The sequence below is a fragment of the Rattus norvegicus genome, chromosome 4 (assembly GCF_021556685.1).
Source record: "Rattus norvegicus strain SHRSP/BbbUtx chromosome 4, alternate assembly SHRSP_T2T, whole genome shotgun sequence".
Taxonomy (NCBI): domain Eukaryota; kingdom Metazoa; phylum Chordata; class Mammalia; order Rodentia; family Muridae; genus Rattus; species Rattus norvegicus.
Window position 1 is genome coordinate 124,729,724 of NC_141537.1, and position 12,818 is coordinate 124,742,541.

Genomic DNA, 12,818 nt, shown 5'->3' on the forward strand with positions numbered 1-12,818 from the left:
CTCCATATCCCCCATTGCACATCTCTTGCACCCAGCCTTTAAGTTTCCACCTCCTGCTTGGGCTCAGCTGATCCAAAGAATTGAGAAACTGACAGACATGGGAAGAATCTAGCCTGCATGAATTACCTACCAGTGCCCATCCCCCCATCCCCGCGTGTGTGTGTGTGTGTGTGTGTGTGTGTGTGTGTGTGTGTGTGTGTGTTACCTTAGGGGGAAAAAATGGGAGGCAGCTAGGCTGATTCCTGATTCATGTGCATTTAAGGAAAGCTGGAATGAGGAAAGGTGCTGTGACCTGTCCCACAGTCACCAGCTGGGATGTGTAGAGCTGGGCCTTAGTCTCAAGTTCATCTACCCACATTCTTTTCTTTATGTGGTATTATTTATCTCTTCTGTTCTGTGAATCTTTCTGTATCACCAAGTATTATCTCTGATGGTTCTGCATACAACAGGCACTTAATAAAAGCTCTCAAGGGGCATTAGTCACCACACACTCTTTCACATCTTTCACATCAGTCAATTTATTTACATAACCCCCTGACACAACCAATCTATGTTTGGAAAAGCAGCCCCTAGTGCCTCAGGGCCCTAAGCACGCAACAGTTAAATACTATCTCATCTCGCAGAACTAGAGGAAGGATATGGGGTATCTCCTGCCAGGAAAGGAAGGAATTGGTACTCCTTTTCCTAAAGGGCTAGGAAATTAGTTGCAGTCAGGGAAACAGGGCTGGTACACTATCTCTTGAAGGGACCCTCCTGTTCCTTGTCCTACCCCCCATTCCTCACAGCTCCTTATCATGGAGTCTACATTCCAACAACATAGAATGCCCCAGCCTGTGAGAACAGTAGATTCTCCAGCCTGCTCCAAATCTGCTAGGTCAGAATCCAATAAGCAAAGAAGCACAGGCTCCTAGTGTGCATATTCAAGTTTACAAACTGCCTTAGATCTAGACTGAAGGGCAAAAACTGTGCAGCCTCTTGCTTTCCTTAAAGATGACACTATACTTTTTTAAGGTGACACAGGCTTTAGCTCTAGTGGGGGTTGGGGGGAGCAAAACCAGATGGTTTCAAAGCAGGAATCTTATGAAATAAAATTTCAGCATTTGTACCCCCTGACCTCAGCCAAGACCACTGTCTGGATGGACAATGGAGGCTCCCCCAGGCAGAGAAAGAAACCTCAGCTCCTCAAAGTTCTCCTGTCCACATACCTCGGTTGGTCAGTAGGGGTGACTTTGAAAGAAAAAAAATATATATATATACATATATATACATATATATACATATATATATATTCTGGGATAGTGTTGTGAGGCATCAGTCGACCAACGTGTGTCACTGTTCCCTATCAAAACAGGAATGTGTGTCCCTGCCCTGGTGCCCCCTCCCCTAAGCTTCGAGAGACTTCATTTCAGCAGCCCAGACTTTCCTCTCCATTCTTGCATCTAGCATGGGCTGACCCACAGCTTCTGTGAAGGGGTCTAATGAAGAGCCTCAGAACTAAGAGCTCCCTCTCTGTTCTCTCAAGTGGAAGGAGATGCTCTGAATCAGTGAGCCCAGTTAGGAGCTAGCCACAAATCCCCTACCTCCCAAATGAACAGAAAGTAGGGGTGCATTATAGCACCTCAATCTGCCCTCTGTAGAGTCACAGAACTCAGCCACATTCTGGCGTTTCAGACCCTCCATCCGCACACAAAATTGTTCTCTTCCAAAGAGTGGACCAGCCCTAGCATAAATTTTCCAAGCAGGCTGTAGCAGGCCTTCTGTCCCATGGCCATAGCAGGATGCAACCGACGAAAGACAGGAGAAACGCTGTCACCAGCGCCTGGATTCCCACTCCCAGAAATCAGATTCCCTATGTGGAGTCAGTGTAACTCCCTCCTCGAGAATTACATGCCCAAAGGCTCGCAGGTCGCTTATTCTAGAGCTACTGACCACATCGAACACTTTTTTTCTAGTTGACCCCTGACAGTCCCAAAGGCAACCACAGAAGGAGTAGGCGGAAAGCTCGCCGCAAACCCCGCAACTCTATTCCAGCATCACCTAAGCCCCCAACCTAGAGACCGAGCCCCGCCCAGATGAGCACTGAAGACTGCCAGCAGGGTTTCGGCACCAGCACCCAGAAGAGGCGAAGCTGCTGCAGGCTGGAGCTCCCGGGACGCCAGGGGCCAAGGCGGTGGGGCTGTGCCTCCCCAGCGTCTCCTTAATCCTCCGTCCGAAATAGCTGGGGTAATCTCGGGTCGAGGCAGGGGAATTAGTGTCTTGGGGGAGGAGGACGAAGCCCGGGGTTGGACGGCGCAGGGTCGGGGTGGAGAGCACTAAGCAAGAGTGGCCCAGGCGGCCCCGGGCGGGCGGGCGCTGCACGCGACAGCCGCGCGGCGAGGTCAGGCCGGATGGCAGTTCCGGGAGGTCCCGGGTGCGGCAAGGTCCGGCCGAGGGACTCACTCCACAGCCCCCTGAGAAGTTCGCGCGCCCCCGGCACGCCCGCTCCGCCGCTCTGCACTTACTTGTCGCGGCGGCTGCTGAGCTCCGGGATGGCGCCCAGTGGCGAAGGGCCGGGGTCCGGGCGCCGAGCGCACGCGGCCAGGTGTCGCCGGTGCCGCTCCAGCAGGCCGGCGTTCTCACGGCTTAGCCGCGCCACTTGGCGCTCCAGCTCCTCGATGCGCCGCCGCCGTTGCGCCAGCAGCTCCTGCTGCGCCGCGACGATCCGGGTCAGCTCTTGCAGGTACTCGGCCGCCGTGCCGGGGGGCTCGGCGGCGCTCGCCATGGTCTCCACGGCGGATGGCCGCGCCTCAGGCGAGCGGACAGCGGGGCAGCGGCGGCGCAGCCATGGCTGCGCGGCGGAGACCGAGGCGCGGCACGGCGCGGCGCGGCAACCGGGCTCGGCCCGGGGGGCGCGGCGGCGCGGGGCTGGCGCGGCTCCGCCTCGGCTCCCGCCTCCGCCGGCGGACGCCCAGTGCCTCGGCGCCTCCCGCTCCCCCGCGCCGCCGCCACCCCGCTGCCCGCTGCCCGCTGCCCCACCGACGCGCAGGGGCCGGCAGGGCACCGAGCTGCGGCCGCCGCGGGCAGACGAGGAGTTTGCAAAGTGCCCGCTGCGACGCGAGAGGGAGCGGGAGCCCAGCGATTGTAGAGGGAGGAGGTGCCTGTGAGGGAGGGCGCCGCCTGCTGGGCCCGCCTCTCCACCCGGCGCGCCCTGCTCCTCAGAGCCTCAGCAACTCAGAGCTACCAAGGCTGAGCCCCTCAGCCTCGACTCAGCCTTGACTCAGCCCCGCCCCCTAAGCGCTTGGCCCCAGAGCCCCGCCCCCTCAGTCTCAGGTCCTTCTGCTCCTATCCCAGCGCTTAACTTCAACCCCGCCCCTTTGACACCTCAGACCAATCCTCTAAATCCTTCAGTCCCGCCCCCTCACCCTCTAGTCCCTCAGCCCGGCTTCCTTTAGCTCCTCAGCTTGCTTCTTTAGCCCAGCCCGGTGCGCTCAGCGCCTCAGCTCTGTCCAGTAAGTCTCTCAGTCCTGCCCCACCATCCCTTCAGCCCCTCCTCCTTTCCTCTCAGCCCCGCCCGCTCGGCGCCTCAACCATTCTCAAGTCTACACTCTTTTGGCACTTTACCCTTTAGCTCCTCCTCCCTACATATCTCAGCCCCGCCCCCTCAACTCTGGGTACCTCCCCTCTTCTGCCCGGCTCCTTCACCTCAGTCCCGCCATCTAACCCTCCAAGCCCCACCCCTCCGGGGCTCAACCACGCCCACTCGGCGCCTCAGCCCTCCAAGCTTTGCACTGCCCCTCCAACACGCCGGTTCCCCAACCCCTCTCTGTCCCTCGGTACTGCCCGCTTCACAGCCTCTGCCCCTCACCTCTCCCACCCTTAGACCCTCCTCCTTAGTCCTTCAGTCCTCTTAGCCTCAGCCTTTCCCTCAGTTTCCCTCAATCCGATGTCCTTCCTCATGCCTCAGTCCCTTAGCCCTAAATACCTTAGTACTTCAAGCATTTCAGCCCCGCCCTTTAGCGAGCCAGGCTGGCGAGTTTTCAGAGCTTCTCAAGCCTGTTTTTTCAGTGTGTTTGAGCACCCTGGCCCCAAGCTCTTCAGAACTTCAGCTCCTCCTTTCTGGTCGTTCAGACCCTCATCACTCAACCTCAAGACCCTCAACCCTCGATTCTCAGCTCTTCAGCCAGCAGACCACCAGCCCAGCACTTCTTGTCCACTCTTTCCAGCCACTCTGATGTTTAAAGATAACTTAAAAGAAATGAGAAGAACTGTAATGTTAGTGCTACTGACCCATTATTTTAGGTCCTGGGAACCGAAAAACAAGTAACTCATGAGCAGTTTGGCATGTTTTGCAGGCCTACATCTGCTAATACACAAGATATGCTTTGTAGCATCAGATAATAGTCTCACAAACTGCCCCTTCCTTGTGCAATCAAAAGGTAGCCAGAAAGCACTGAGACGTACAGCAATTTACCTTCCCTCTGAGTCTTAGTTTGCTCAGGCATAATTCTATTTCTTGATTGTTAGAATCTTCATAATTTTCATGTACCAGATTTCTTTGAATGAAATTTATTTATGTTTCATCTTCTTGGTTTTAAGGGTTACTTCCGTTGTTTCTTGTTATCTAGCAAATGCTTTTAAGGCTATTAATTTGCCTCTGGGTAAAGCTTTAACTATATCTCTGACATTTCTAAAACTTTATTATGTACATTTTGAGGGCATGGCTTTTGTTAAGGCTGACATTTCTCTGGCACAACACTGGCTTCACTAACTCTTATGTGATGATATCTCTCTGAACCCTCCTTGGGAATTCCCTGGGCATGCCTACAGAGAAGGGAGAATGACAGTAGGGCCCTCCCTGGGGTTCTCAAAATCACCAAGCTCTTTTCTCTCAAGCTGATGCTATACACATCACTATAAATGAAAATTTTAATGTTATCCTTTGTTATTAGGCTACCTGACATGCTTCAGAAAAAAATCATGTTATCTTTGTAAATCTTGTAACTGTCCTGTGAAAAGCAGAGTCATGCTATATCCCATTTGTATATCTAAAGTGTTTAATGTTTTGGTTTTTACATTTAAAATACAGTTATAATTTTGCCATTATGTTCTAATATATCGAGAGTGTCTCTAAATTATAGCACAGGCTTCACTCCATCTTAAGGGAAACCTGACCTTGGAGTCATACTTGTATCTCTGCTAGTGTTTGAGACTAAAGGGAAATCAAACTCTAAGTCCTGGCACAGATTAGTGAGAGCAGTGACAGAAGGAGTAGTGCCCACATGGTTTCCCCACATCTGTGTGCACCAATAAGTTCTGCTTGGAGCTGACTTCACATTTCTATCTCCATACTACTTCCTTACTCTCTGAGACTTGCTCCCGCTATGCCACAGACATAGCACAGACTGATCAGACTGATGAATCTGGAGCCTTCAGGCATGGCCAGTGCCTGAAGTTGTTAACAGCTTTGAAGGTGGGAAGGTGCAAGAGGAGCCAGTCACACACCCAGTTCTCTAGGCCCCCTGCACCAAGGCAAGAAGTACACAGGTATGTGAGAGAAGAGCCTGACATCTTCATAAGGGGCACACATTCCACTGTCCCAGAAACACAGGAGCAAACTCTCAAGAAAAGTCTATCCTACCAAAGAGGGGAGTTCTCTTCCTCAAAGAGCATCAGCCAGCCATTCACCTAGCATACGTTCTTGGGTATCAACTCTGACTAGAATCTGGTGGTGCAGAACAGGACAGACATGGCCCCTGCTTTCTTGGTGTTTTCCAGTGGGGACAGAGAGTGAGTAAGCCAAGCACATGAGAGGGGGTAGTTACATAGGGCCTGTTCTCAGAAGAGCCTTGGGTGGGCTGGTGTCCTACTGTTGCTGTCTAGATATCTTAATTTTTTTAATCAGGGGCACAGAATTTTCATTGTGGTCTGGGCTTCCAAATCACAGGAGCATTTAGGCCATTTAGGAGGAAAGCAACGACATTCTAGTGAGCATTTAATAGCCAACCAAAAATCCCTTGGGGCATTCTCTCATCTCTGTTATGTAAATGCTCCCATTATGGGAGACTTCAAGCTATGGGTTAAGTTCAAGGAGTATGGGTGCATCTGGGATAAGGGCACAGGTACCATCCAGATCAAGCACGAGCCAACTTCAGCACACCCAGCCATTTATAGTAGAGGTTATGTACAGGGTGTGTTTTGTCAGCGCTAAACAATGTGCCATCATGAGATTCAACACGAACCCGATTCATAATAATAGGATGAGAGCAAAGAGCTTCTCTGTGGTGCCACGGAAGACTGAACCAAGACTGGGACTGTAGAAATCTCCACTCCTACTCCAGCTCTGTTCTAAGCTGGACAGTTCTCCCCAGCAACCCTCAAATCAATGACTTAAAACATCCACACCCTACCATATATGCCTAGTTTGGCAAGACAGCCAAGCACAACCCACTGGTTATCATATCCCTTATTCTCCTTGGCTTTGATCTTCACTGCTGAACACCAAATGTGCTGAGTTCAGAGACCTATTTCTAGACCCAGCTACCAGCTATCTGTATGAGTTCCCCTAATGCCCCTTGCCCTTGACCTAGACACATAGATGAACAGAACGGTAGGTCACATAGGTGAGGATAAAGCAGAGGCGTTCTAATACAATGGATCAAATAATAGTTAGGGCTGTCCAATCAGACTCCGTCCCTTGTTTAAATTCTACAGAGCACAAGAAAGGAGCAGCTGACTAGCTGTTGCTCTGCCACAGTGGATTTCACTTTAGGACAAAGTCCTTGTCACGATACATGCTGGCAGCTAATGGCTCCAAACTCAGATTCCCTTTGAAAGTTGCCCTATGATGACAGGTCTAACTTGGAATCAGCAGGTTTCTATCTCCCATTTGTAAGTGACTATCATCCCAAAACTAGTTCATGCAAATTTCCACAGCCAGGCCCTCTTGCTTCAATGGGCCATTACTGCAGGGTCATGCCATCTCCAAAGCTCTTTGAATGACCACCAGGGACCTCTGCAAGGTCTGCACCAGCTCAGCACATTAAGCACAACTCCCTAGATCCTTAGCACATGCCACGCCCAAAAGCACTCCTGGAAGAGCCTGGACAGCCAGCTCTGCCTCTGAATGTCTCTCTCCCCGGGGAGTCACCTGGGGACAACCATCTATCCACTCCCCCATGTTTGTCTTCACACCTTCACTTTTTCCTTGTTCAGATTTATAGGATGTGCATTCCACACTATGGTTCAAGTTAAGGTCCAAGTTATACTTTGAGCATGAAATCTGAGATGCCAATAACCTCCTTTTTCAGTATTATAATTGGGTAAATTAAAGGTCAAGTAGTGCATATTGAACTGAAGAGGAAGAAAAAGGAGCAGTAAGCATGCCAGAGAAAATAAAGGAAACAAGACTTAGAAGACGACAATGGAAATGAATTGTTTACGATCATTTATTAATTTTTATACATATGCAGCGAGAGCATCCATTCTTTCAATATCATCTTTGTTATGGAAAACACATCTTTCTCCTTAAAAATCTTCTTGGGAGCTCTCTGGCTCACAGATAGAACTTGAGCTGGCTGCTTTCTGGGCCTGCTACATGGTTCATTGAGGATTTCTTGGCATTATGCTTCTGGATTGGGTCCACTGTTTCTTGGATACTGTGCACTCTTTCTTGAATATATTTTCTATTTCGCAGTGTACATCCTCAAGTAGTTCTTCCAGAGACAGCCTGTGAGAAGGTCTTTGAGTCCTTATTTGTCTTAAAGTATTTATTTTTCATTTACATTTGATTGATAGTTTGGCTGGGTATAGAATTCCAGATTAAAAATCTATTTCCTTGAAACCTGGAAAGGCTGGCTCTGTTTTTGTATCATTTAATGTTGCTGATGCTAGCCTTCCTTTAAATAGGAGCTTCTCTTTAGGTGGAAGGGTGCTGTGGTCCCTAACCAGGACACTTAGAAACCTGGTAGGGAACATTTATGGTCATCCCAATGTCCGCGGATACTGTTGATGGATAATTACATGCAGAAGAGTCCCCTCTAATAAAAACTACCATCTTAAATTGCCAAAAGTAAAAAATGAAGTTAGAGAACTCACACTACCTGACTTTAAGATTTATAATAAACGAGCATAAGCATAAAGAGTATGAAGATAGACTATAAATTAAGAACACAGAAGTCTATCCAGAAGTAGATCTATGCATATCCAACCAATCTCTGGCAAAGAGGCTAAGTCAGCTAATCAGGGGGAAAGGGATCCTTCCAGCAGATACTGAGATTGGATATCCACATGCCAAAGAATGACCCAGGCATCCCACAGTCTAAAAAGCTCAACTTGGATTACATCATAGACCTGAACATATACAGCAAGCCTATAAAACTTCTAGATAAAAATAAAACAAAATCACAACGGCCTTGAGTTTGGCAATCAACAGCATCTACCACCAAAAACACATTTCTAAAGGGAAAATCAATAAATTAAGCTCACAAAATGAACTTTGTTCTTTAAAAGATGCTGCTTTAAAAAAAAGGAAGGAAGGAAGGAACTGGGTGGAGAGACAGTAAAGAGCGTGACCTGCTCTTGTAGCAATCGTCTAGTTCCCAGCACCTGCATCAAGCAGATTACAACTACTTATAAATTCAGCTCCAGGGCATCTGATAACTGTTCTGTCCTTCTCACGGACCTGTACTCACATATGCAAACCCACCCAGCCCAACACACACACACACACACACACACACACACGCACACACACGCACACATGCTCATTCACACACTCACACACACATGCACACACACTCACACGCTCACACACACACTCACACACACACTCACACACACAATTAAAAAATTTTTAAAAGAAAGAAAAATTAAAGGAAAGGAAAAGGCAACTAGGTCTTGTGGCACATATTTGTAATCCCAGCAACTTAGGAGACTGATATTAGAGAAGCTAAGGTCCAAGGCCAGCCAGGTCAACACAATGAAAACTCAGGAAGGAAAGAAAGAAAGAAAGAAAGGAAGACAGACAGAGAGAGAGAGAGAGAGAGAGAGAGAGAGAGAGAGAGAGAGAGAGAGAGAGAAGGCAGACAGGTAGAAAAGAAAGAAATGGTAAACCACAATGTTAGAAAAAATACTTGCAAACTAGATATTCAATAGAGACCTTGGATGTAGACTATTTACAGAACCTTAATAACCTAAGAGTAATAGAAACAATTTAAAGAATGAGTAAAGAATGGGAGCTAGAGAAATAGCTCAGAGGTTAAGAGCACTTTCTGCTCTTCCAGATGACCCAAAATCAGTTCCTAGCATTCATGTCCTATAACTCCAGCTTCATGGGATCTGAGGTTCTCTTCTGACCTCCTGAATACCAGGCATCACATGGTAAACATACATACATACATACATACATACATACATACATACATTCTTAATACATACATACACACGTACATACATACAGGCAATACTCTTTTACACATAGAATAAGGGTAAATAATAATTTTTTTCCAAGACAAGATCATACTATGTAGCTCTGTCTAACCTGAAACTCACACTATATAGACCAGGCTACCCTTGAACTCACAGAGATCTGCCTGTTTCTTACTCTTGAGTGCTATGATTACAGGTATATGCCACTAGGCCTGGCTAATAGATCTTTTTTTAAAAACAGAAGCAGGTAACCCAAGAGACCCACCCACCCCATGGCCCACCCTCAGTGGGAGCCACTACAATGAGCAAGTATGTGGTGGAGAGATGGGAGAGAAAGAGAAGCTGAGTGGTTTCAGCACTATGAAGAGAGATGGAACTGGAGACTTGAGGGTGGAGAGAAACAGCCTGATATGAGAAACACTTGCCATGCCACTGGGCCATGGTGAAGTCCCAGCTCATGTTGCCACTGAGGGCCACATCTAGGTCTATAGCCATGCAGCAGTGCAGATCTGTGTCGATGTCTGTGGCCATATTACCATGAAAGGTCTTTGGGATATCCCTGGTCTGAACTGCTGCCTGGGACCTTGTTGATGATGTCCAAGAACTGAACAGAGCTGACCCCATCCATCACTGGCTATGGCACTTTGGAGAGCTGATCCATACCTTGCCCCAGGAAGCACATGAGCATAGGAGAGCTAGCCTCGTCCCTTGCTGGCTATAGCATTGAATGAGCTAGGGGGAAGTGCTGGAGAGCTTGCTTAGGTGTTGTGGAAGCAGGAGAGCTGGGGGGCTGACCAACTCAGCTACCACCCAGGCCAGACCCAGGGCTTTGAGTTGGCCCACCCCATCTATTAATTGCTAGAAGACATGAAGGAGCCTGCCCTGCAGATCCAGAGCTTCAGGTTCTTCCATGACACAGGGCAGCAACAGAATATCCAAGAGGAGTCCTGGTGAGGATCCAGTATTGAGAGTGTAGCAGAAGCCAGAGGCCTCGAACCAAACCAATGACTCATTGCGAGAAACATTTGCAAGTAAAGATGTGTGGACAAAAATACTGTGTGATACATGGTGACACACTGCAGCTTCCATGGTGAAATTCGTTTTTAAATTTTTCTTCTGGGGGCTGTAGCAAGATCAAAGGATGGATATAAAGGGACGGGAAGATGAGTGGGATTGGGGGTGCGTGATGGAAAATTCACAAAGAATCGATAAAACGTTAAAAAAAAAAAGACAACCCAATTTAAAATGAGCAAAATATCTGAAGAGATATTTGTAAAGGAAGAGACAGTGGCATGGAAAAATGCCGGGTAGAGCTGGCTGTTGGTGGTACAAACCAAGTCATAAGATAACCATGCACCTAGTATGTTGATGAAGATGCAGAGGAATGTAACCTTTACCCAGTGGAGCACCAACAAAACCAAAGGAAGGACTTTGTCCAAGTCCAGTTGGTGAAGCAACGAATTTTCTGTGGTTACTTATAGAAGCATGGGAGTAAGAAAGCAGATATGTCACCAGGAAGTCCCAAGGACAACTTCTGTGAAGTGTTATCACTCTAGTCAACTGTTGATCATTTATGTAATGACCGGAGGGGGAGGCCTTTGTGAGAATCTCCTGAAGGCCAGTGTCCTCCACAATACCCCTCTCCCCAGTAGAGGTGCTAACAGTTTCCCACAGCACCTCTGATTCAAGATGGCCAAGGCCATGTCCAACCAGCCCAGGGGAACATAGTCTACGTTCCTCCTGACTACTTCACATCTTTTACAAAATAAAAATAGACTAGACCTTCAGCTTAGGAAGTTCAGACACTGTTTTCCATGTCCACAGGTCACTCTTTCAAAGTAATACCTGCTCCTGGGCTGGATACTCTGTGCTCATCTCCCACTCCCTGCACCGGATTCCTGTGCAAAGGCCATGCTGACTAATCTTGCACTCATAGCTCCCACCCACTGCTGCCAAGAGCTGCTTAACAGCAGACAAAGGACTGAACAAACCAGGGAAGGAATGATTGGGAAGCCTGTGAGATCACCAGGCACCTCTGAATTACTGGTTGAGATCTGGGCAAGAAGGCACCATGCAAGGCTCTAGGAGTTTCAAGTCAACTGAAACATACACATGCTCTCCACACACATGTGCACAAACACATGTACATACATGCACACCTTCACATATAAATGCATATATTACACATAAACAAGTACACACATATACATGTGTATGCACACATACATATGCATATGTAATACATATATACACAAATACACATACATACATATACATATGTGCACATACACATATATACATACACACAAGTAAATATATACATGCATGCATACACATGGGCAGGGGTTGAAGACATGAGAGGACAGAACATAAGAGAAATGTCCCCTTCTTCTCACACTCTGATCTGCCCTATAGTGTGCTTAATTCTCTCTAAGGAAATACATGTGAAAATACACGTGACAGAGAATGTATAAGCCACTCAAAAGAGCAGTTCAGGAATGTCTGGCCTTGTCACAGCAGCTGAAGAACCCTTATATAGTTCAGCTCTTTGAGCTCCAATATTCCTCATTTATAGATGAGACCTCAAATCCCACTCACAAGGTTGATCTGAGGGTAAAGTAAGATCACATCTGGATACATAAAGGCAGTGCTAGCACAGGACAAGCACATGTAACATTGTTCTTGCTCACCTTTGACTCATCCATCATGCCCAAGTCAGAATATATGCACCGCTATACCATCAGCATGAGTAGAAAACTGTACATCTGTATTGAAAACTATTATAGTAACCACTAAAAGAACAGAGATAGAAGGCATCATTTCCAAGATGATACAGGGACAATTTAATCAATTTAAAAACAATGAAAAAATTAATTTTAATTAGTTGAAAATAAAAGAAAGATAAGTAAGGTCAAAGGGATCAATAACTACAATAAATATAAATGTCTCTACCTCACCCATAAAAAAGCAAAAACTAAAAGCTGACTGTGGTGGTGTACACTTGTCATTTCAACTTTTTGGGAGGGTGAGGCAGGAAGATTGGAGTTCCAGGCCAGCCTGTCTACATAGTAAGAGCTTGTATTAAAAAAACAAAAAACAAAACAAAACAAACAAACAAACAAAAAAACCCAGCTGTGGTAGCATGTGCTTTTAATTCCAGCACTTGGAAGCTTGGAAGGCAGGTGCAGGAAGATCTCTGTGAGTGTGAAGCCAGCCTAGTTTACACAGGGAGTTCTAGGCCAGCCAGAAATACATAGTAAGACCTTGTCTAAAAAACAATATATTAATTAAGTAAAAAGCAGAGAATTTGGATAAAGTCCAGCTATACTTTTGGAATGGAGGAAAGGTGGTTTAGGAGGTCCCCTTGGGATTGGAATTCAGCTCCCAAAGAATAATACCCTAGGTTGTTTTCT

General features: G+C 47.4%; 1 protein-coding gene across 5 annotated transcripts in view; it reads right to left on the reverse strand.

The window, feature by feature from the left end:
• The window catches only part of Iqsec1 (IQ motif and Sec7 domain ArfGEF 1), a 319,742-nt gene extending 316,601 nt beyond the window's left edge, over positions 1-3,141 (reverse strand). For all 5 annotated transcript variants that reach the window (XR_015685818.1, XM_087659257.1, XM_087659259.1 and 2 more), the window contains exon 1: positions 2,502-3,141. Coding sequence is in view for 4 of the 5 variants with exons in the window: in XM_087659257.1 (XP_087515383.1) it covers positions 2,502-2,761 (260 nt within the window). In the remaining variant the exon portion in view is untranslated. The remainder of the gene's footprint in view (positions 1-2,501) is intronic.
• Between the last annotated feature and the right edge of the window lie 9,677 nt (positions 3,142-12,818).